At 56.2% G+C, this 22112-nt stretch overlaps 1 protein-coding gene across 1 annotated transcript; it reads right to left on the bottom strand.

Moving 5' to 3' along the window:
- Positions 1-1225: 1225 nt before the first annotated feature.
- Positions 1226-15136, bottom strand: CDCP2 (CUB domain containing protein 2). The gene is made up of 6 exons (XM_040626690.1): positions 15058-15136; positions 11473-11820; positions 8652-8987; positions 7344-7697; positions 4273-4451; positions 1226-1552 (listed from the first exon to the last, which is right to left on the bottom strand). Exons 1-6 carry the CDS (start codon positions 15134-15136, stop codon positions 1226-1228), a joined length of 1623 nt encoding a protein of 540 aa, XP_040482624.1.
- Positions 15137-22112: the final 6976 nt, after the last annotated feature.

Genomic DNA, 22112 nt, shown 5'->3' with positions numbered 1-22112 from the left:
GGACAAAGCTGGGAACAAGTGGATGCTGGCTGGGTTGTTGAAGGAATTGTAATCAGGCTACAATCTGTTTAATTGATACCAATGGTCGGCAGGGTCCACGTGGAGATTTCTATTGATCGTAAGGGACTCGTTACGCAAATATACAGGTGGGCAGGGGAAAGTGGTGTTACGACAACTGCATTTTTTGTTTATGTTTCATTAGCAAGTTGCTCCACTCCTGATCCGTAGAGCTCTAGGGAGGGCTGGACCAATTTTCAGGAGGATGCCAGAGCCCTTCTCACAGGAAAGCACTGGAAACCCAACCCCCGCTCCCCATAGTGTAAACTCAGAGAAACACGGGGGTGCTGGAGTAGGTCTGAGTGAAGTCCAGTGCAGGAGAAGGTCCACAGTCTCCAAAGAGAACTCATCTGAAGGGAAACATCAGGGGTGAGGACAAAGACACGCGGGACTTCAATCAGCTTTTCAGTCAAGGATCCCCATCTATGTAAGGAAAACCACCACCGTGAAAGACACACCAGTCCTCAGCTTGCAGCCTCCCTGCCGGGTGTGGGTCTGCCCGCGTTTGACACGGGGATCTGACCCAGCAGCAGCCTTGCCCCCTCCTCCGACAGTGGGAGGCGCACAACCAGCCGCCAACAGCGACACCACATGGCCGAGGCTGGGATCACAGCACCAGGTGGGTGTCCGCTCCCTTTCTGTTCTGGAGTTGGACTGGCCTGCTGTGGACAAAGTCCTCAGGGTTCCTGAGTCAGTTCTGGAGAGTGGAGGCCCCTGGATGGTTCCTGAGCTTCCTGCCAATGAAGGCTTGTGACAAGCGATTAGTTGGAGAAATAAGAAGTGCCCTTGTTTTTACCCCGAGTCAGTGAAGCCCTCGTGCATTCACGGAACGTCAGGTTTACCCTCTGTCACCGGGGACCCCAACTATCCACATTGACAAGCAACACACATGGGAGACTTCTCTTCCATAGCAGACTATCTTTGAAATTACGAACAACTGCACACATACAACATGCCGTAGTTTACAAAGTGCTTATCCATTCAGGCTCTCGGAGCCTCACGCCAACCCTGTGAGCTTAGGACATGGATCCTCCTTAGGAAAGTGAGACGCAGAGAGGGACAGTGACTTGCCCATGGCCACCAACAAGTTGACAACACCCAGCTCTGCCCCTGTTGTGGGGACCCCAAGCTGCCTCCCAGGGAAGCCCGAGCCCAGGTCCCTGCCCACTCACAGCAGCACCAGGACCACGATGGCAATGACCATGAGGACTCCAGCCAGGATGCAAAGGCCCAGAAAGACAATGTCACTGGTGTCCTGAGCCACCATGGCCACAGGGCCCTCCAGGGCCTCCACCTCATCCCTGGGAGGTGCCTCCTGAAGATGTTCAGCTGTGGCGGCATAGGGCCCAAGCCAGTCGGAGCCAGACAGCAGGTGGACAGAAGCCTCTTTGCGCCGTGGCTCACAGCGGACCTCATACTCATGGATGTCCTCCTGCCCGCCCGCCGAGAAGTCGAGGTACAGCACACTGACGATCACTGAGGTGTTGTTCCTCCTCTGTGGGGGTCACGGGGCATTCACTCAGACCTGAAGGGGCCAGGGCTGACCCTGTTCCCCTAGATAGGTAGGGACTCTGTGCCAAGGGGACCGAACCCTAGGAGCCTGGGTTCTAGTCCCAGCCTGGCCACCGACTCCCTTCCCCTTGGAACCTCAGTGTCCCCACCTGTAAAAGGGTCACCACGGGGATGTCTGGGAGGATATCAGATCTGATGCGTCCATGCTTGCTCTGGCTTTAAGGAGGCAGGGTCTGTGCAAGATAATAACAGTAATAGAAGGCCCCTCTGCCATGTTCTTGGCTCTGTTTTAAGTGCATTATCTCATTTCATTCTCACTATGACCCTCATTGGTACCGTTAATATCCCCATTTCACAGATGAGGAAACTGAGGCCCAGAAGTTAAATCCCTTGTCTGAGGTCGCATGACACCCAAGTGAGAGGGAACATGAGCTCACCTGGATCTGCCCAGTTCTTAGCTGTGCTCTTAGCTACTGGGCCTCACTCAAACCAAAGAAGGTACAACCAAAGTGGACTTTAAAGCATCTAGTTCAATCCCCCTTTTCTGGCAATTTACCGATGTGACTACTGAGGCCCAGCAAAGGCAGTACCTTGCCCAGAGCTGGGTCCCGAAGCCAAGTCTCCTGCCTCCCAGTTGGAAGCTCTATCTCTGGCTATGTGACCTTCCTCCTGGAATCCTTCCTCCCAGTGATGCCGACAGCCATGCTGTGTCCCTGCTGAGACCCTGGCCATCCCAGTGGCACCACCCAGGGTTAGGAAGAGCCATCGAGGAGTGCAATGTGGGGGGCCTGGCACACTGCTACCCTCCCTACCCCTGCAGAGGAGGGAGGCAGGAATCAAGTCGCCCTGAAGATGGTGGGGGGGCTTGGCCCAGGATCTGAGGGGCAGCATTCTGATGGGCAGTCTGGTGTGGTCTGGGGCAGGGGGGTGCAGTGGGGCGGGGCTACTCTCCCCACCCACCCCAAGTCTGCAGCAGCCCTTACACCCCTCAGGCTGCCCAGCCACCCACGTCCAGTGGTGGCACTTCTGAGATGAAGCTTCTAGACACGGAAGCTGTCTCACACAGAGTGGGCAGGCAGGAGCAGTAGGAAGCTGCCGTCCCTGGACGCTGGGTGACCTCTCTGGGGAGGCCTGTGAAAGGGCCAAAAAGCCAAAAAAGGCTCTGATTCCATGGCCCCAAAAGGGCTTCCGAAAAAGGCTCTGATTCCACGGCCCCAAAGGAGGCTTCTGCATGTGTACCCTCAACCTGTCTGCCCCCAAACCCTCTGAGGAGGACTGGTGTTCTGGATTTTTGTGATACAGAATTGGGACACTGGGCAAAGACAGGGCCTATAAGTGGAAGGGGACCCAGTAAAGTCAGCCCACGTGATAAAGGGAAGAAAAAATCACATAAAATGGGGGTGGAGGGTATAGGGAAGTTTTAGGGGTTTTTGATGCGTGAGAGCCACCCAAGATGTGCTGTTATGGTGATGAAATCAAGTCTCCGGTGTTTTTTCAGAGATGCACAGAAAGGCTGTCATTGCCTTGGGCTGCTCGGCCTGTGCATCTGTGAGAGCAGCTCAATGCGGAGACTGGTCCTCGTGCACCCAGGATGTGTAAGGGTGACACTAGGAATCCAGGAGTCCAAGGTTCTCAGCTCTTATGTTTCTGTTTGTATTAGCTCCAAGATTCTATGATTCTGGGGCTCCAAGTGATGGTGGTGGTTCCATGCCTCTGAGCCCCTGGGTGTCCGTGATACCTCGTTCTCCGTTTCATGGTTCCCTGCCTCTGGGATTCTCTGTCACCGTCATTTCATGACTCTGTGGAGTACCCAAAGAAAATCCCTAGGGGATTTAGGGCATGGAGTCGGGGGGAGGGCAGATCATCTTGGCAGCCAAGACTGCCCCCACTTCTCTCCTCAGGTCAAAGGACAGATGTTGCCAGAGGCTGGGGAAGTGGAGGGGTGGGCTGGAGGGGCCCCAGGCAGACATTTGGTCAATGTGGGGGGCAGAGTGGTACGGTTTGCTGGAAAGTGCATGATTTCTGTCATGGCAGTGTGACACAATCCCCAGATACCAAGGCTCATGGGTGGGGGTGGGCTCTCCCTGGAAGGGGGGGGGTCTCTCCTTTCCCCTTTGACCTGCCTCCAAGAATGCAGACATCTGAGGTGCTTGGGCCACTGCCCAGAGACTCTGAGGGCCCCAAACCCAGGGTCAAGGCCTTGGAAATATACGGATAGTGGAAAAAACTCATTTGTAAGCTTCGCTGCCTTTGGAGGGAAGAGGATCCTGTTACCTGAAAGGCCCTTTTGTTCTGTGGAGCACAGGGACCATGTGGATCTCTGGTTGGTGAAGGGGCAGGAGGCAGCCGGGCTCCAGTAGCTCTGGGTGTTAAAGGGGTGAGGCCTGGGTGGTGGGGAGTTCCCAGGAGAAGGCAAGGAACAGCACGAAGGCCTCCGAGGATGGTCAGGGTCAGGGCCTCTCAGGAGGAGCCTTCAGTAGGGGCTTTTGGTCATCCCTGGGTTATGCAGCGGGGCCCCCTTCTCTGTCTCCCATTTGAGTTCTTTGTCATGTCTACACTGAGCAAGTTTGTTGAGTTCTGCGTCCAAGCTTGTGGGGCCACTAAGCCAGGAAGAGAAGCTGAATTCTCAGAAACGGCAGGTGCCTTTCAGCAGGGGTCAGACCCTCTCCCTCACGCCTGCCCTCCCCACTGCCCAGCCCCTACCTGAGACTCGGTGCCGCAGGTGTCAAAGCGGGCCTGGATCCGGAAGGTGCTGCCGGCTTCCTGGGCGGCACAGCTGCGGCTGCCCAGGTAGACCTTGGTCCGCTCCAGCGGCGCCAGCGCCTGCGCGGAGATCAGGATCTGGAAGTCCGTGCGGGAGCAGCTCACGTTCATGGGCACGACTGCGGACGGAGGGAGGGAGGGAGCGGCTGGGGGCCTTAGGGGCAGGAGGTCTGCCCCCAACACCCCAACACCCCACGCAAAGGGTGCTGTGTGGGAAAACTGAGGCCCAGAGTGCGGAGAAGCCTATGCAGCCCAATGGGGATGTTTCACGTGTGTTACTCCATTTCACTCCGTCAGCCTATGAGTTCCCCAGGGCGGGTACCCAGCCTTCTTGTGTCCTCGCAGCCCGGCACAGAGCTTGGCAGGTGCCGTGAATGCTGAATGAATGAATGAGTGAATGAGTAAATGAGTGAACGAATGAATGAATGAATATTCTTAATCATAAGAAGAGCTACTATCTGCTGACCTCTTTACCAGGTGCCAGGTAATTCATTCAACCATTTGACAAATATTTCTTGATGGCCTACTATGTGCAGGCACTATTGTAAGCACCACAGACACAGAAATGTAAAAAACAAAACAAAACAGAACAAAAACCCACCAGCACAAACTTCCCGCCTTCTTGAAGCTTACATTTTAGTTGGGCAAGGGGGCAATATATACGTAAAACGAAAGATGTGTTGGAGTGGGCTGAAGGAAAATCAAGCAAAGAAGCAAGACAGGGAAAGAGGGTATGTGTGTGGGGTTGGGGGGCAGAACTGCGCTTTTGCAAAGGGCAGAGAAGGAAGCCTCACTCTCTCCCCAGGACGACCCCACGAGGTGGACACAACTAAACCCATTTTACAATTTTGGAAACTGAAGCTCTGAGAGGTGAAGATGTTTGCAGTGGTTTAGTTGGGATTTTAACCATTATTGAGTCTATAGGCGATCCCCCCTACCCTATTGGGTGGCCCCTGCAGCCCTCCAGGCCAAGACGGTGCGACTGTCTGGGTGTATCGGAGCATGCGTGTGTGCAGGGGCAGTGCTGGCTGGGGTGGGGGCAGTGGAGGGGGAGGAAGGGGTGGCTGGTGGGCGGGAAAGAGAAGAGCTGGCAGGCAGAGGCCTGGAACTCTCAGCCCCTCTCCGGGAAATGCCTCAGACATATCTCAGCCTCTGGTGTCTGGACAGTCGGGGATTTATGGGCCTGCCGTCTCCCACGATGATCTCGGTGGTGCTGAACTGTGTGTCACCCCTGATTGATGCTGAGGTTGTCCTCTAGCCGGGAGGCCGCCTGCAGCCTGGGCCACATCTGGAGCCTCACCCAGCACCGAGGGCCCGTCTGGCCCTGGGCTCCCACAGGGATCTGGGGAGGTGGAGGGGGCGGGTGGGAGTGGGGGCTCCTGCCCCCGGAACAGAGACAGGTTTGGAGCTGCTCTGCCATCAGGCTCTGTAGGCACCAAAAGGAGAAGGGGCTTGTCCAAGATCCCACATTGCTGGGAGAGGACCCAGGCCTGGAAATAGACTATCAGAACCAAAGGGGACCTTAAAGATCCTTCAGCCGTGTCCTCATTTTACATGTAGAATAACTGAGACCCGCAGAGAAAAAAACCACCTGCGTGCTAGCTGCGACAGAGCCCATGGCCCCTGGCTCTTGGAAGTGGAACCCTAGGGGGGGTCGCTCTCAAAAGGTTATGCAAGGAGCCAACTGAGGCCCTGGAGGGTGGGTCTGCCCAGGCCGCCTGCCTGCCACTGGCTTGCTGTGGCACAGCCGTGTCCTGCCCCCTCATCACTTGCATATGGGGTAAAGACAGAGGGAAGATGTTTGAATGGAGACCAGGCCTGAGGCATGTGAGGGAGAGAAATCCACCATGCGCAAGGATGTCCCCTGCTCCCTCATTCGTCTGAACGACCGCCTGCAGAGGGCATTCGTCAACCCCTCGAACAGATGAGGCCACTGGGTGGTCGGGAAATGGCAGCATGTGGATGGGGCCCTGGTCTGAGCTCAGCCCTGGCTCCCTCCCCCCGGGCCCTGCCAGGCCACAAAGAAGGCAGGCAGGGGTTCTAGTCTTGGCCGTGCCCCAGCTGCCCGCGTGACCACGGTGAAGCGTTTCCTCTCTCTGTACCTCCCTTTCCACACCTGCACAACAAACTTTCACCTGAGAGGGCAGAGGGCAAAATGGGGCCAGAGCACGGACTTTTCTGGGCCCATGGGCCAGGGAAGGGTGATGGGAAGAGGGGAGAGACGGTGGAGGCTGCTGGCCGGCAAATCTAACAGGCAACTGTGGGAGCTGGAAAAGCCTGGTGCCCACGTCCCCAGCCGCCTCTGCAGCGGGGCGTGGCCACCTGACCAAGTGCAAACTCTCGAGACCAAGAGGTCCTTTAAGGGCTGCTGAACATCTTTTGCTTTCCTGACGATGGGACACTTGTAGCTGGCATCTCCCCTACCCTCTTCCAGCCTTGAACGTGGACATGATGTCTGGAGTTGTAGCAGCCAACTTGCAGGCATGAGGCCAAGAGAATCCCAGAGATACTAGCAGCTGAGACAGTGTGAAGTCCCTAAGCCAAAGAAGCAGCTCCCTAGCTCCAGACTTCTTGTTACGTGAGGAAAACAAAAGCCATTTGTTCAAGCCACTGTCAGCCGGGATTTATGACTGATACAAGCAAAGCTTGTCGACAGCTCCATGGTTATACTACTGTTTATCATACGTAACATGGCCATATTCTGCATACTACCCCTGGGTACACAGGATCAACCACAGCGTGAGAGAGGCCAGGGGCCCAAGGGGGAAGGAGAGCCAGAGGGGAATTAGGGAACGTGGAGTTGGAAGCTGGAAAGGCAGGCTCTGCCGTAGCGGAAATAAGCAAGGGCCACTTCGGTGCGGTCTCAGGGGTCCCAGGGCAGCGGTCGGCAGTGCTGTAACCACCGAGAAGAGGCCGGAGGAGACCAGGGGTGGGATGGAGGGAGGAAGCTGCAAAGGATCCCAGCCTTGCCCTCCCCCAGCAGCACACCCACACCCTCACCCCCAGCTGACCTCCAATGTAGGCCACAGAGAAGCCCCTTCGCGTGGTGCTGCGGTCCGTGTGCAGCAGGAGCAGAAGCTGGTTGCGGCTTGAGGTGACCGGCGCTGGCAAGTGGTGGCCACACCAATTCCCCAGCAGGGGGGCCTCCTCGCTGGCCCCATCAAAGGCCGCCAGATGGTCGAAGTCACAGGTCCTGGTCAGGCTGTTGGGACCCTCCAGGTCCAGGTCCAGGAAGAACACCTTGACCTGGTAGCCCGGAGGCAGGCGGATGGTCCAGTGGCAGTGGACGTTGTTAGGGTAGGAGCTGGGGTACCGGGGACTGGAGAAGTTGCCCCGCACAGCCGTGTACACCTCCTGGCATTCTCCTGGGTTAGGGAGAGTGGGACAAAGGAAAAATAAGGAGAAGGGTGGGGACTGTTGCCCTCTGCACTACAGCTTGGGCAGTGGGCACCATAAAGGTCCTAAAACCACCCTGGCCGGTGATGGGCACGGTGGTCAGCAAACCAGACAGTTGATCCCAAAGCCTGCTTTAAAAGGAAACTAGCTTAAGGCTAGGACTCTCATTCCAACTGGCAGTTCACTTCACGAGTGCTGGTCCTGTTAGGAATTCAATAACCACACCTAATACTTGTCCCTGGAGTCCAAACTTGGACTTGACAGACAAGGTGGCTCATGACATGACCTTGCTCATTTTCTCACTGCCCCTCATCCAGCCCTACCTTCCAGCCTCCCCAAACACCTCCGAGCACACGAGCACACTAAACCGTCTCTGTCCTCCCTGCCTTCATGCATACTGATCTCTCTGCCTGGAATACCCTTCCCTTCCTCCTGCCTCTGGCTAACTCCTTCAAAGCACTACTCCATTCTCTCCTCCTCCAGGAAGTCATCCATGATTCTTACTCTTAACACAGATCACAGTGGGTTGTCATTGTCTATTTCCTTCTCCATCTCCTCCACTGTCTAGCTCATTTCACTGTCAACGGTTCATTCATTCAATTATACACACATTGATCGAATCCCTTCTTTGTGGCAGGTACAAAGACAAACCCATAGGAACTCACAGTCAGGGGAGATCAGCGTGCCAACCACAAACATAAATATTAAGTGTTAGATCATTGCTGCAAAAACAAAAACAAAAAAGAAACAAACAAACAAAAAAAAACACAAAACCTCCAGAAGGAGTTGAAAAAAAGGACTAATTCTGAGTCAATCAGGAAGACTTCACAGAGGAGGTGACGTGCTCATGCCTTGGCACTGGCCAGGCAGGGACATGCACAACACGCACAGGGGACTCAAGGTACAGCCCCAACCCCTTCTACCTGAGAAGTAGTAGGCCTTGAAGCCCCGGCCTCCAATGTTAAAGTCAGACTTGAAGACCACCTGCAGCTCGTGGCCCAGCGACGTAAGAGTGGGGGGCCGGGTGCTGCCACAGTAGTGATGCTCACGGGTGGGGCCAGGCCCCCCAAGCACGGCCACGTAGTCGTAGGTGCACTCCTCATTGCCCTCCACCTGGAAGTCCACGAACACCAGCTTGACGGTGGCAGGGCCAGAGGCCCGGATCACCCAGCGGCACTCCACGTTGTTGGGGTAGTTGTCCGGGTACTCGGGGCTGGTGAGGACCCCCGAAAGGCCCGTCAGGACGCCACCACACACATCTGCAAAGAAGCCCTCCTGAGCTGACCTTTCTTCCTCCCCGTGGCTCCCCACCCCCTTCCTTGGAAACTGGGCATCCCCCAATGTGCCACCCCCATGGGTATCTCATGGGAACCTCGTCACCATCCACTGAGCGCTTTGCTAAGTGTCAGGCACAGACCTGGCACTTGGCACCGACGCTGTCTTTTGATACCATTACTAGCACCCTAGGGGAATGCACAGTGGTTCTCCCCATTCTATGGCTGTGAAAATGGAGGCACGGAGAAGGTCAGTAACTTACCTGGGGGAGTCTGGTTTCACCCAGACAGACCCTGAGACAAGGGTGTGAGCACAAGGAGTTTATTTGGGAGATATAAGGGCCAGTAAAGGGCATTGTCAAGCCAGCTGCCGAGCCCTGCTGGGGAGCCCTGGGGAATGGCATCAGAGTTATGTCACCCGAGAGAAAGGGAGCTGGGGCATTCGTACACCAGCTCCCGAGAGTCCAGGCCGAGGGCTGTGGGGATAGAGGTGACCTGCCAAGACTTCAGAAGAAGCCTTCACATAGAGATGGGGAGGTTGGCAGGAGCCACTGAAGTGACGAGGCCCCAGGAACCTGGGTGGGGCCTCGATGGCAGGCCACCCAGCTGATAATGGGGAAAGCAGGAATTGCCTGGTTGCAGAGCCTCGGCACTTGGCCTTGTGATTCTCACTGTCCCCTCCTACCAGGCCCGCGGGGCACAGAGTCTGAGGTGCCTGAGTTCAGGAATATTCTCAAATCTCCGTAACAGAGGAAACTGAGGCTTGAAGAGAGTATCTGGCGGAGTGGAGATGGGCTTGAAGTCTGAAGACAGGTGTCCCTCCTCAGCTCTGTCTCCTATGAGGGGTGTGACCCTGGGCAAGTGACCCAGCCTCCCTGAGCCTCGTGGGAATACGAGAGGTCAGAAGACCTGCCCAGCCTGATCCACCAGGCACAGGCTTGTGCAGAGTCTCGGAGGCTGATGAAAGCCCTTTGGAACCGGGCACCGCCAATCCAGCCCGGAGGTGGGTGATGATGAACGCCCTGACCCGCTGGAGGCACTGGCAGGGAGGGGCACGCTGCTGTTTCCCAAGACTCCAGAATCTCCCCCCAGGGCTTGGCTTGTGAATCGAGCGCTGCTCTGGGCTGGGCGGCTAAGCCTTCGCGTCCCCGTGTTCCTGCTCTCAGCAGCGTACCCTTGGGAAGACACACTCCCTCTCCGCTCTTAACTTTATTGTTTGTGAAATGAGAGGGCAGGTTTTGACGGTCTGTGAGAACACCCTTAGCAGAGTCTTCTGAACTGTGCCCGGGAGCCTCGCAGCAGCCCGCTGGGACATCTCTCTGGCTGCAAGGGGGGGACGAATTTCACTGCGGTGCTGTATTCCAGCACTCTTTAATGCGCTCCAGAACAGCGTCCACAGTCACAGGTCATACGCAAAAATTTCACTCATCGGAGGCCATCCACATTGACTTGTGTTTTCAGTGACTGGCTTATGATAAGTAAATGTTAAAAATATGAACTTACAAAATACAGTAATTGCATACCAAGAAAATATCGCCTCTGTCTCTTTTATATATAAGGGATTAACATAAGCTTCCATTTGCTATAATGGTGCTCCTGTTTGTAAAATGCTGGAAGACATTGTTCATGGTATTTTGACTTTGATATCCTAACAGTTTAAAAACCTAAGAGTCTTAAATTCCAAAACTATGATGAGATCAGTCTGTGATTCCTGGGTTTTAGAGTTTCGCAGTTCTGTGCCTCTAAAGCCAGCTCAGGAAGGGGTGTCCCACCTGAGCCCCCCAATGGTTGTTTGGGGACCCTGTGCCCCAGGAGCCTCTGTGGTTGCCTGTGGCTTGAGCTGACACGAGTAAGGCCTTGGGTTTGGGCCTTGGGAGAAGGAAGCAGGTTTGAGTGTATGCAGAGAGGCCTGGAAACAGGAGGCAAGGTGAGGAGAGCAAAGCCTCTGGCCCCCTCACTAGACTAAGGAGCAGGTTTCCAGGCTGAGGGAGGGAGGGTGAGGGATCCACAATGGAAGAGGCATTAGGTAAGGCTTGGGGAGGAAGAGTGTCACTGGCTCCACACAGATGGCCCTCATGCATCTTTTACTCCAGAGGACTTGGGGTGGGGTGGGAGGGGGGGCCCTGCACCTGTGCAGTGATGGGGTGCCACAGAGGGACGGGCAGCAGGGACAGCATGGTGTCCTCTCCTTCATCCTGATGCCATGGCATGGGATAAGAAGGCTGATAGCAAGCACAAGAGGCTTTGCTCCTGGGTACAGTGAGACCCTCCCAGGGCTCCCAGGACTGCCGTCATGAAGGTGGGAACCCACAACCACCATGACCACCGCTGGCAGCTGTCTTTGCCCCTGAGCTGCGGCAGCAGGGTCACCCAGGCTCCAGAGCAGCCAGCAAGCCTCGCCACGCCTCAGCCCACGGCTCTCCTCCCCCCGACCCCCACAGTGCCCCCCCCACTGCCTGGCCCCCCTTGCCTTTCTGGTAGCCGGCAGAGAAGCCGCGGCTGGCCACGTGCTTGTCTGAGTGGAAGACGACGGACATGACGTGCCAGGAGGAGGTGAAGGGCGGCGGGGGCACCTGGCCACAGAACCTCCCCAGCAGGCTGCCCTTGTCCCCCGAGGCCCCGTTGTAGACCTCCACGTAGTCGAAGCCACAGGAGTCGTGGTACTCCAGGTCGAAGGCATGGAAGGTGAGCAGCACCGAGGAGCCCTCGGCCACCACGATCAGCCAGCTGCACTCTGTGTTGTAGGGGTAGAGCCTCGGGAAGTTAGGGCTGGAGAAGTTTCCGGAAGGTGCTGAGAGCACACCCCCACATTTGACACCTGGGCAAGAGGGAAGAAGGGCTTGGTCAGCGCTGGGGGCCTGGGGGTGGACCCGGGGTGAGGGAACATGAGGCTGTGACCCTAAGTCAATTCATTGATGTGTATGTTTGCTCATTCATCTGCTTAATCCTCAAATGCTTGGCAAGCACTCTTTTATTCATTCAGCAAATACCGCCTGAGTGCTAGGCAATGTTCTGGGTGCTGGGGTTTCAGCAGGGACAGAACAGACAAAACTTCTTGCCTTCGTGGACTCTCCTGTGTGGCTCTGATGGGAACACAGATGATAAACAGTGAGTAAAATATACGCCATCCTGAAGAGTGATTAGTGCTATGGAGAAAAATAAAGCCGGGAGAAGAGACGGAAGCGTCGGGGCGGACCTGTAATTTTAGATAAAACAGTAATATGCCAGATCCCAGGTGTGTGCCGTAAGGGAATTTAAAAATTACAAATAATAATAGCCCCACGCTCAGTGAAGAGGCACACAGCCTACTGTACCGTCACAAGTACATTCTTACATGCACATATTTGTTTATATTTAAAAAGAAAACAATGGAAGGAAACTAATAAAAATGATTCTCTGTCAGGGCTAGGAGTAAACAGAGGGGAGGAAAACAGGCATGAAGCTAGACCTCTTTCAGTAAGACTTGCTTTATAATTTTGACTTTATAATCATGAATAACTTTTAATATAATTTTTTTAAGATTTTATTTATTTATTTGACAGAGAGAGAGACAGCCAGTGAGAGAGGGAACACAAGCAGGGGGAGTGGGAGAGGAAGAAGCAGGCTCCCAGCGGAGGAGCCCGATGTGGGGCTCGATCCCATAATGCCAGGATCACGCCCTGAGCCGAAGGCAGACGCCCAACAACTAAGCCACCCAGGCGCCCCTACTATAATTTTTAAATAACCCCTAAAAATCCAAAACTGGGGGTGCCTGGGTGGCTCCGTCGGTTAAGCGTCTGCCTTCAGCTCAGGTCATGATCCCAGGGTCCTGGGATCAAACCCCGCATCAGGCTCCCTGCTCTGCTGGGAATCTGCTTCTCCCTCTCCTGCTGCCCCTCCCACTCTCTCCCCATCCCCCGCCCCGCTTGTGCGTGCTCTCTCTTTCAAATAAATAAATAAAATTTTTAAAAGGAAAACACACAAGAAATATTTTTGAAAAGCCCCAAACTGAAACAAATAAACTTAACTATATATATCAAGTTGGAGGCACATTCATATGGGGGGAAAGGATTTCAGAGGATTTGGAAATACACTTTTTTGACTGTACATTCCTGGTGGGATATATCCCCGGGACAAAATGAAGCACAAAGAAATCTGAAACTTGACTCAGGAGACTTACTGTTTGTAATAACAGTCAGTACTGCTATTTTACAGTATTTTATAAATTGGAATAAAGCATGTCTGTTCATGTCAATAGAAGCTAAGATGTTCCGTGTAAGAGGAGAGCAACACAACCATAAAATTAAAAAATTAAATAGAATGCTTGTGATCCTCAATTTGAATTAAAGACAGTATGAATTTAAGGTTTATTTTTATTTCTAAAAAAAAATAAAAGTAGTTTCTTAGCTCTGTTCACTGAAAAGGCAAAAAGCATGTCGCGGGCCTGGCTGACACAGCACGGGCCCCTCCCGCGGGAGCGCACTGTGGAATGGGGGGGCAGTCAGCAGTGCTCTTGGGGCCCGAGGGAGGGGGCTAATCTTGCCGGGCCAGCACTGTTAGTGGGGGGACAGGATTCACAGGGAAGGTGATGCTTGAATTTGACGAGGAGAGACAAGAAGGTTGTTAGTTGGGGACAATTTGGAGGGAGGAAATGGCACGAACTCACAGTCACCTAGCCTCCCTGAGCCTCAGTCACACATCTGTGAAATGGGGTTGCTGTGAGCATCGATGACACAGAGCTGCTTCTTTAAGGGCCGCAGATGCACACCCAGTGCAGGTTGTCGGCTCCCTGCCTGGGCCCTGCGGCAGGCCGGGCAGGAACCCTGTCTGATTCATGCCATTATGACAAGAGGACAGAGGGACATTCTGTCCGATGCCTGTCCTCGTCCTTCCCCCAGCCCTGCCCATGGGACAGGAAAAGCCCTGGGAGTGTTGGAGCAGAATTCTGGTGGCCAAGGAGGCCCCGGTGGCCAAGGAGGCCCCAGGTGCCAGCACAGGGGGAGGCCTTGTCCTCCGGGACTCAGCCAGACGCCCTGAACCCCAGGATCACCCTGGGGCCGCTATAGCCCCGGAGGCTGGAAAATGGGAACAGCTAGCTTCTCCCCTTACAGGAAGGAGTGAGACGCCTGAGTACCCAGCCCACCTCTGCCACGGACTAGGTGACAGACACATTCCCCTTTCCTTCTTTGAGCCCTATTTGAGCCTGCAGGAAAACCAGGCCCTGAGGGCTGCTTGCTGAGCCCTCACAACATGCATGCCCCCTGAAGACCAGTGAAGTCATATTGCTTCACAGACAGGCACACAACACAACAGGGCTGGAGCAGCGCAAGGCGACCTGGGGCCAGGGTGCTGGCACAGGGTTCTGGGAGCTCCAAGGAGGGAGCATCTGAGGCTGACGGAAGGACGTGGAAGGCTTCCTGGAGGAGGTGGTGTTTGACATGAGTTTGACAGATGAGCCACATGTTCTCAGAAGGCAAAAGAGAACAGGGACCTTCCAGACGGAGGGTGAAGCATTTCCAGAAGGGGGTATGATCCTCTGTCAGAGCGAGGGGTGCCCAAGGGACACAGGGGACTGAGGCTGGGTATTACATAGAGATTAGGGCCAAACCAGGGAGACCCCGAATGCCATCAGGAAACACTCTGATTTCACCTGGCGGGCAGCGGGGAAGTACAGTAAGCTCTCAGGAGGAGACTAAAGCCTTCCTCCAGCAGTAAACCTTCTATGGTTCTCCGAGCCATTCCCTTAGCCCTTGGTAACTATGCCTCCTTGGACAGGTTACTTAATCTCTCTCTGCCTCAGTTTCTTCATTTGTAAAATGGAGGACTCATACCCACCTTGAAGTTTGTTGTGAAGATGAAATGCAATCGTGTTTGTAAAGCATCCAGCGCGTAGCAGGCACTCCGCAAATACTATCTTTCACCATCTCAAGCAAATACATCCTCAACTCCGCCAACTCCCCGCCAAAAAGGCCTCCTGCTTTCTGGCCTCCCACATGGAAACCTCCTGAGACCCCGGCAGTCACCTGGCCACCCCTCCACGCCCTCCCAGAGCCTGCCTGTCCTCGGGAGCCCCTACCTTTCGTGGCGTGGGCCTTGGGGCCTGGGCCCAGCAGCGCCACCGCCAGCAGCAGACAGGACCCCAGCTCTGCCAGCATCTCCTCACCGGGTCCCCCACGGGTCTGCAGAGCTCAGGGCAGGCCAGGAGCTGAGGGTCTGGAGCAGGGGAAAGAGACGTGGGTTTGAGAGGGCCTCCAAGTTAATAGTGGCCTGAATAATTCATCGGCCCCTCGAATTAGTAAGCTGATCCCCGGGTGGTTCCTTCATTCCACCCGAAGGTGACGGATCTAGTGTCACCGGCTTGACACATTCTGAGACCGGCACTGGCTGCACTGTATCGGGAAGGGAAGCATCTCAGGGCGGGAAGGGAATTTGGTGGTGGAGCAAGGGCATGCGTTTTGGGGCTAGGCAGATCTGGCAACCACCCTAGGTCAGCCTCTAGCCCGACGGGTGGCCTTGAACAAGTCATCTAGCTCCTCTGGGTCTCGGTCTTACTCACCTGTCCAGTGGGGCCATTCAGCGCCGCCATAGGAAATGGCAGGCGGTGACCTGTACCGCAGCCCGACGGCTGTCCCATCACCCCCTCCCCACAGGGGAGCTGAAGGGACCTTCTAATTAGCAGGACAAGTGGGACAAGCATCCTTCAGACATGCTTAGATTAGCTCAGAGGGAGAGCGAAGGAGGCTGTAGTGGGCAGCCAATGAGGGAAAAGTCTATTTTCATGGAAGGAAGCAGCCGGAATAACAGGATGGGAAAACTGCACTGTGCATCTCCTAAAGCGACCACGGATCTGGGCCACAGTGTAAATTCTGGCCCGGAATATTCGATGTTCCCTCCTCAGCCGATCCACAAACCCTGCCTGAGCACCTATCTGTGCCAGGCTGGTGTTGGAGTGAGGCTGCAGGAACGCCCTGGGGTCTGTGACCAACAGGGAAGCAGGATCGGTTTCCTCTGGAAGCCGTGTTTGGTTCGGTTCAGCCCAGCGCTCGTTCCTACGCTCCTCTGCGCGGCGCCAGCACCGGGGAAACGCGGCGCTCCTGCCTCCCGCGGCAGAGCCCGGCTCCGGTCGGGCCAACAAGGTCTGAATCCCAGCTCTGCCACTCCTGCCGGGCTGGGGCCGCCTGGGAAGGTGGCCAACGTCTCTGCGGCCCGGCCTCCCGAGCACGAGGAGGGGAGAGCTAGTAGCCCGGCGTCTGCTGCGGGGATGAGATGAGACGGGGCGCGGGAAGGCTTAGCCCGCCTGGCTCCACGCTAGGGAGAAGACACGAGACTTTTACGGAGCTCAGAGGCGCTCAGAGGGCCATGTGCTAGACCGCATGTTGCTTCTGGCCCGTCCTCGTGTCAGGAGGCCCCCAGGGAGCCCTCGGCTGCCCGCATGGGGCCACCTGCAAGGTGTTCAGCAAAGAGCGCCGGGGAGGCTCGGGCCTGCGGGGTTGGCTTACCCATGGGGCCCGACTGGCAGCAGCAGAAAGGTTCGCTGTCCTGGGCCGCCGGAGGGGACGGCGCTTTCATCGCACCCGCTGTGCGTGTAAGCCAGGGCGCGGGGCGCGGGGCTCTTCCGACGGCACAGTGCGCGTCAGCCGCCCCGCCTCGCGGAGGAGGAGCGAACGCCGGAAGCGCCTGAGCCCGCGTTGTGGGTCCAGTCGCTCCACAGGAAGACCCCGTGACAAGGACTCAAGGGCCAGTAGCTTCTTTGGGAGGCGATCCCAGGAAGCACAGGCGGGACAGTGGGCAAGTGAGCCAGGGATGAGAAGAAGCCAGTCAAGGAGATGCGGGTGAGCAGCTGCCATTGTGGACAACCGAGGCTCCACCCCCATGTGACCTCCGGGGACGGTGGAGACTACGGCCCCACGTTGTTCCAGTGAGGGGTGAGGAATGGCCCGGAAGTGCAGGGGTTGCAGGCCGAAGCCGTCTGCCTGCCCAGGAATGGTGAAGAGCAGGGATGTGAGCGGGCCGTGGTGGCCTCCGCGGAGTCATCCAGGACAGAAGACTGTCGCCCTTCGCATGGCTTCACCCTTGACCTGCTGTCCCTGGAATCAGCCACCTCTGAAGTGTTCATTCCACCCTGCGACAGCCGTCTCCTCCCACGCTCCCTGCAACCCCTGCTGTCCTGCCCCGCCCTTCTCCCCACACCTGGCACGCCCTTTGCCGCATCTTCTCCCTTGGGCTCAGAGTCCAGGGTCAGGGCTGTCTTGCTCTTTCACAACATCTGCTGGACCAGCCCAGCTGGCTGCACCCTCCCCTGCGGGTCCGGGCCTCTGAGCCCTGCTGGGCAGCGCATTGTCACCGTGTTTGCAACCCTGGCAGCTAGGAGCTGTGTGACCTCGAACAAGTCACTTTGCCTCTCTGGGCCTCTGTTTGCTCAGCTGTGAGATGAGAATGGCGGCCATCCGTCAGGCGCTGTGAGGACCAGACGGATGAAGGCACGTGGAGCGTGGAGAAGAGGGCCAGCACCCAACTCAGGTGCGTGCTCTCTCCTCCCCCACCTGCCGTCTGTGAGGACTCCCGGGGCTCCACGGCCCTCAGGTCAGCTTGCACTGCTCCTTTCACCTCTCCTGCAAGTCTCCTCTAGGTGGGGCCTCCCCTGCCCGGCTGCCCCTCCCTGCCATCAGCAGCCTGGCCTGGCCAGGAGGGAGGGACACCCGGGGAGCACCCACACCTCCTCCCGACGTTGGCAGGGACTGGCCCTGCAGGGTGGGAGGTGAGCATGTCACATCCCATACTTTCGCTGCTGGAGCCTGCTAGAAAGCCACGGGGTGGCACGGGGTGAGTGGGCGAGGATGTGAAGGAGGAGCAGAAGGGGAAAGGAGTGGAGACGGAATACGGACAGCCAACAACCAGGAGAACCAGTGAAGGGAAAAGGCGAAGAGCAAGGGGGAAAGCTGAAAGCTGGGGGGTTAGGTCGTGACCGAGACAAGGCCAGTGGTGGGCTGGGGTGGAGTCCCCGGGGGAGACAGCAGAAGGGGGCTGCCCCTCACAGCCTTGAGAGCCACAAACCGGCCTCAGGGCTGGGACACTGTGAAGAGGACACCTCCTCCCTCCCCCATCTCTCCTCTCTCTGTGTCTCTGTTTTTCTCTCAGTCGCTCTGCCCTGTCCTTTCCCAAGGCTACACTGCGAAGGCCACATACCGGGAATGATGTCCCAGAAGAACAGATGGCCAAGGACCAGGTGTCCCGGGAGGCCCCAGACAAGGGCATGACCTTCACAGCCTCCAGCTCCTGGGCCAATGAGAAGAAAGTGAGGAGGGGGCCAGGATCACCCCCATTTGTGGGGCCTGCCAGGCCCTGGGTCCTTCCACACTGTATCTCTCTGAACCTCCCAACCATGCAGGGAGGGGCTGCTGCCCCACAGCACAGCCCGGGAGCGGGGCCTGGTCAGGGTGGACACCCTCCGTCCTGGGACAGGGCGAGAACCGGGGGCTAGGCAGAGAACGGGCCCCTCAGGGGCCCTGCTCACCCTCAGCAATGCTAGGGCACGGCCGTTAGTCAGGGTTTAGTGGAAAGGGTGGTGGGACTGAGTTCTAATTGTCCTGGGCTTGGACCTGTGCTTCACATCTGATGGACAACGCAACTTCGGGCAAGTCACTCACTTGCCCCTGGAGCCCCGGTCTCCTCGTGTGTGAAGGGGGCTCACTAATCCCACTCTCCATCTCCCTGGGCTGCTGTGTGGACTAAATGCAAGGTCCGAGAGGCCAAAGGGCTTTGCAAACTGTGAAGACCCGTGCACCGTTGGGGGGGGGGCTACACTAATAACTGGGGTGATCGTGATAGTGAGCTGGGAAGTGGGCAGAGCACTTTGTGTAGGTTGGGTCGTCTCCTGTAATCCACACATCCCCTCCACGTAGGGCCCACCATCGCCCAGTGCACAGCCTGGGGCACAGTGATGACCCAGGACCACAGGCCTGTAAGTGGCAGGACTTGGATTCCAACCAAGGACTGTACTGAGTACTGGTGCTGAGTACTGGCTGGGATCTAGGGGAATCTGACCGAAGGGGCTCCTGAAGAGGATTTGCAGGGCCAGGAGCAGAGGCGTGGGGGAGGCTCAGGAAGGAAGCTTCCTGCTGGCCCAGCTTCTCCCTTCCCCTCTCTTTGATGGCCAATGAGTCCTGCTTCTTTGGCGGGCCAAGACCTTTAACAGGGTTCAAGGGAAACTGCGCTGGTGACCTTCCCTGCCTCAGGAGAGGAGGCTGGAATGGCTGTCCCAGGATTACAACCTCCAGGGAGGTGTCTGGAGTCTTCTACTGCTTCCTCTTACCCCTCTGGGCCCTCCTGTCCTTCTCACCTGCCCAGCACATTTCACCTCTTACACCTCCACCCATCCCCACCCAGAGCTCGTGCTCATGGGAGCCTTCCAGAGCCTCCTGCCTTGCACGGGATACCAAGCCTAAAACCTCCCGGCCTCACAGTAATTGTTGAGCTCCTACTGTTTGCCAGGCACGTTCATATCCAGCCATATCCAAGCTATGTGACCTTGGGCAGGCTCCTTAACCGCCCCCTCTGTGCCCTGGAGAGTAGTACATTCTATTTACTAATTTAAATTCATTAACTTAAACAAAGTTAAAAATCTTTACAACGATTTCGCAAGGTGAGGATCATCAAACCCCAGTTTATGGTCTGGTAATCCGAGCTCAGAGAGAGTTGCTTTTATTAGTTCATTTTTTCGACAAGCATTATGGCGCACCTACTGTGTGCCAGGCCAATGCTCAACATTTGTGCACTTTATCTCACTTCACCCTCACAGCTCTGTGGGGCGGCGTTAGTATCCCCCAAGGTTTCCAGACCCCTCCTGGGAGGCAGGACTACCCTGGGGGAGACCCGTGGCAGCTGTCTGTCTCCCCCAGCCCCTGATCATTGGGAGAGGAGACACCTGTATTTTATCGTGGCTGTACTTCAGCCCATGGCACGGAGTAAGTGGTCAATAAATATCTGCTGAGAGAAGGAATAGAAGTATCCCTAGCTTACAGATGAGGAAAGTGAAGTTCAGAGTCACAAAGTGATTTGCCCAAGATCACACAACCACTCAAGGGTGGAGCTGGGATTTGAACCTGAGTATGACCAGCTCAAAAGCCCGTGTTCTTCCCATGACAGTGATTCTACCCACACGGAGGCCCGTTTTTAGGAGGAAGATGAGGTCTGAGCTGGTATGCAGACCTGGGACGAAGGGTTGGAGATGCCTGGAGTGGCAGAGCTGGGGGCCACGATCCCTGCAGCCTTTTTCATTGAGAGCCCTGGTCCCTCCTGCCTCCCACCTGTCCCCCTGGCTTTCCCCTCAGGCCATTGGCCATCCTGGTCAGGGAAGCAGTGCTCCCTCATCAGGTCCGCCATCAAGAAGAGGGGCCAGCTGAGCTTCAGAAATTCCAAACACAGAAGCTGCCACACTCAGCCTCCAGGGCCTCATCCTGCGGCTCGAAGGCTTACCCCGCAGTCAAGGTGAGAGGGAAGGGCGCTGAGAGGCGGAGGGGTGGGGCAGCCTAAGAAGGAGGGTAGGCTCGGGCCTCGGGCCATCTTGGCTTGGAAGAGACTTCGGAGAGCAAGTCCAACCCCCTTTCTCACCCATTTTCTGGCTGTGGAAACTGAGGGTCAGATAAGACAGAGGCCACCTGCACAGACGGTGTCCACGGTGTGTAGACAGAATGCCAGGCTCTTTCACATTTATTCTAATAGCTTCTGTGACCCTGGGGGATCGCAGACGCCTCCAAAGTCAGTGTCTTCAAGAACCCAGCAGAAAGCCTGCACACAAGCAGGCATTCAGAAATGCTTGCTGAATACACCAAGGAAGGAGTTACTTAGTTCTCAGAATAATCTGGAGAGGTAGGATTTATCACGCCATTGAGGAAACAGGCTCAGAAAGGCGGGAATTGACAACAGCATCACAGGCTGCTGGAAAATGACACCAAGGACACATGTGGGGTGGGCACCAGAGTGCAGGGGGTGGAGGAAAGAAGGGAGGTGAGAAAGGAGGCCCTGCAAGTTATAGGCAGCTCTTCAAGGAGAGGCTGAAAATATGGGCGGGAGGGAGGGCAGAAAGGTTGAGAGACCGAGGGTACGTTCTTCTCTGGAATAACATGGAGGGAAGACAGGCCATTGCTGGGTTTCGTTGAGTTATCATGGGGGAAACTTGGATTGGCTTCAGTGTTGCTTGGACGGAGCCGGCAGAGACTTGCTGGAGACTCCCTGGCGCCCTCTCTCTGGAGCATAGGGGGCAGTTCCCCGAAGGTGGTCATGAACCTGGGCGGGAAGTTTCGCTTCTTGGCACAGAGCCCTTAGAGGGGGCAGAGGAAGGAGATCACTGCTCACGGAGACCCCACTGCAGACCAGGCACAGCGCTGCACACTTTCCTTACACCAACTCAACCCCAACCCACGGTCATGTGACTCTGACCAGCTCATCCATTCAACAGACACCATGTCAACATTCGCTGGCCAAACATCGTGCTGTCTGGGGTGGTGGGGCGGGAGCGGGCCAGCGATGGAGCCCTCCCCTCGCGCAAGAACACCACTTTCTCTACCAGGTGCGTCACCTCTTGAGCATCTGTCCGTTTCTTTGCTGTAAAACAGGGAAGCTACTGCTCTCTAAAGATCGTGAGCACTGAGATACCTTAGTGGACCCTGTTCCGGTGCCACCTTTCCCAGACATGCATGAGGAGGAAGCTGCAGAAAGTCCCTACGAGCACCTGGCTCCTGCATCTGTCTGTCTGAGGGCTCCCCTGGCTGCCAGGCACTGAGCCCACCCCTGGGAGGCTGCAAGTGCGGGGAGTTGGTGCCCTGGAGCAAGCCTCACCCCCCTTGGGCACTTACTGCAGGCTGAGCCACTTAGAAGCCAGGCAAACCTCTGCACCCTACAGTTACAAAGTTATTCTGTGTTCCTGGTTCTACGCTCTATTTTCCATTCCACTGTTCCAAATTGTACGCTGCAACTTGGGGTTCTATGTTCAACATAATTGGCTTCAAGCCCAAATTCGATGTTCCTTGTTGCAAGCACCCATCACGTCCCTCCTCCCCTCCTTCCAGGAGCCCTTGAGGTCAGCCAGGCAGGAGGTGAACCGCCCCCCCCCCCCCCCCCCCCCCCCCCCCC

This window comes from Ursus maritimus, unplaced genomic scaffold (assembly GCF_017311325.1).
Source record: "Ursus maritimus isolate PB19 unplaced genomic scaffold, ASM1731132v1 scaffold_12, whole genome shotgun sequence".
Classification (NCBI taxonomy): Eukaryota; Metazoa; Chordata; class Mammalia; order Carnivora; family Ursidae; genus Ursus; species Ursus maritimus.
This window is presented reverse-complemented; position numbering and strand designations above follow the sequence as displayed.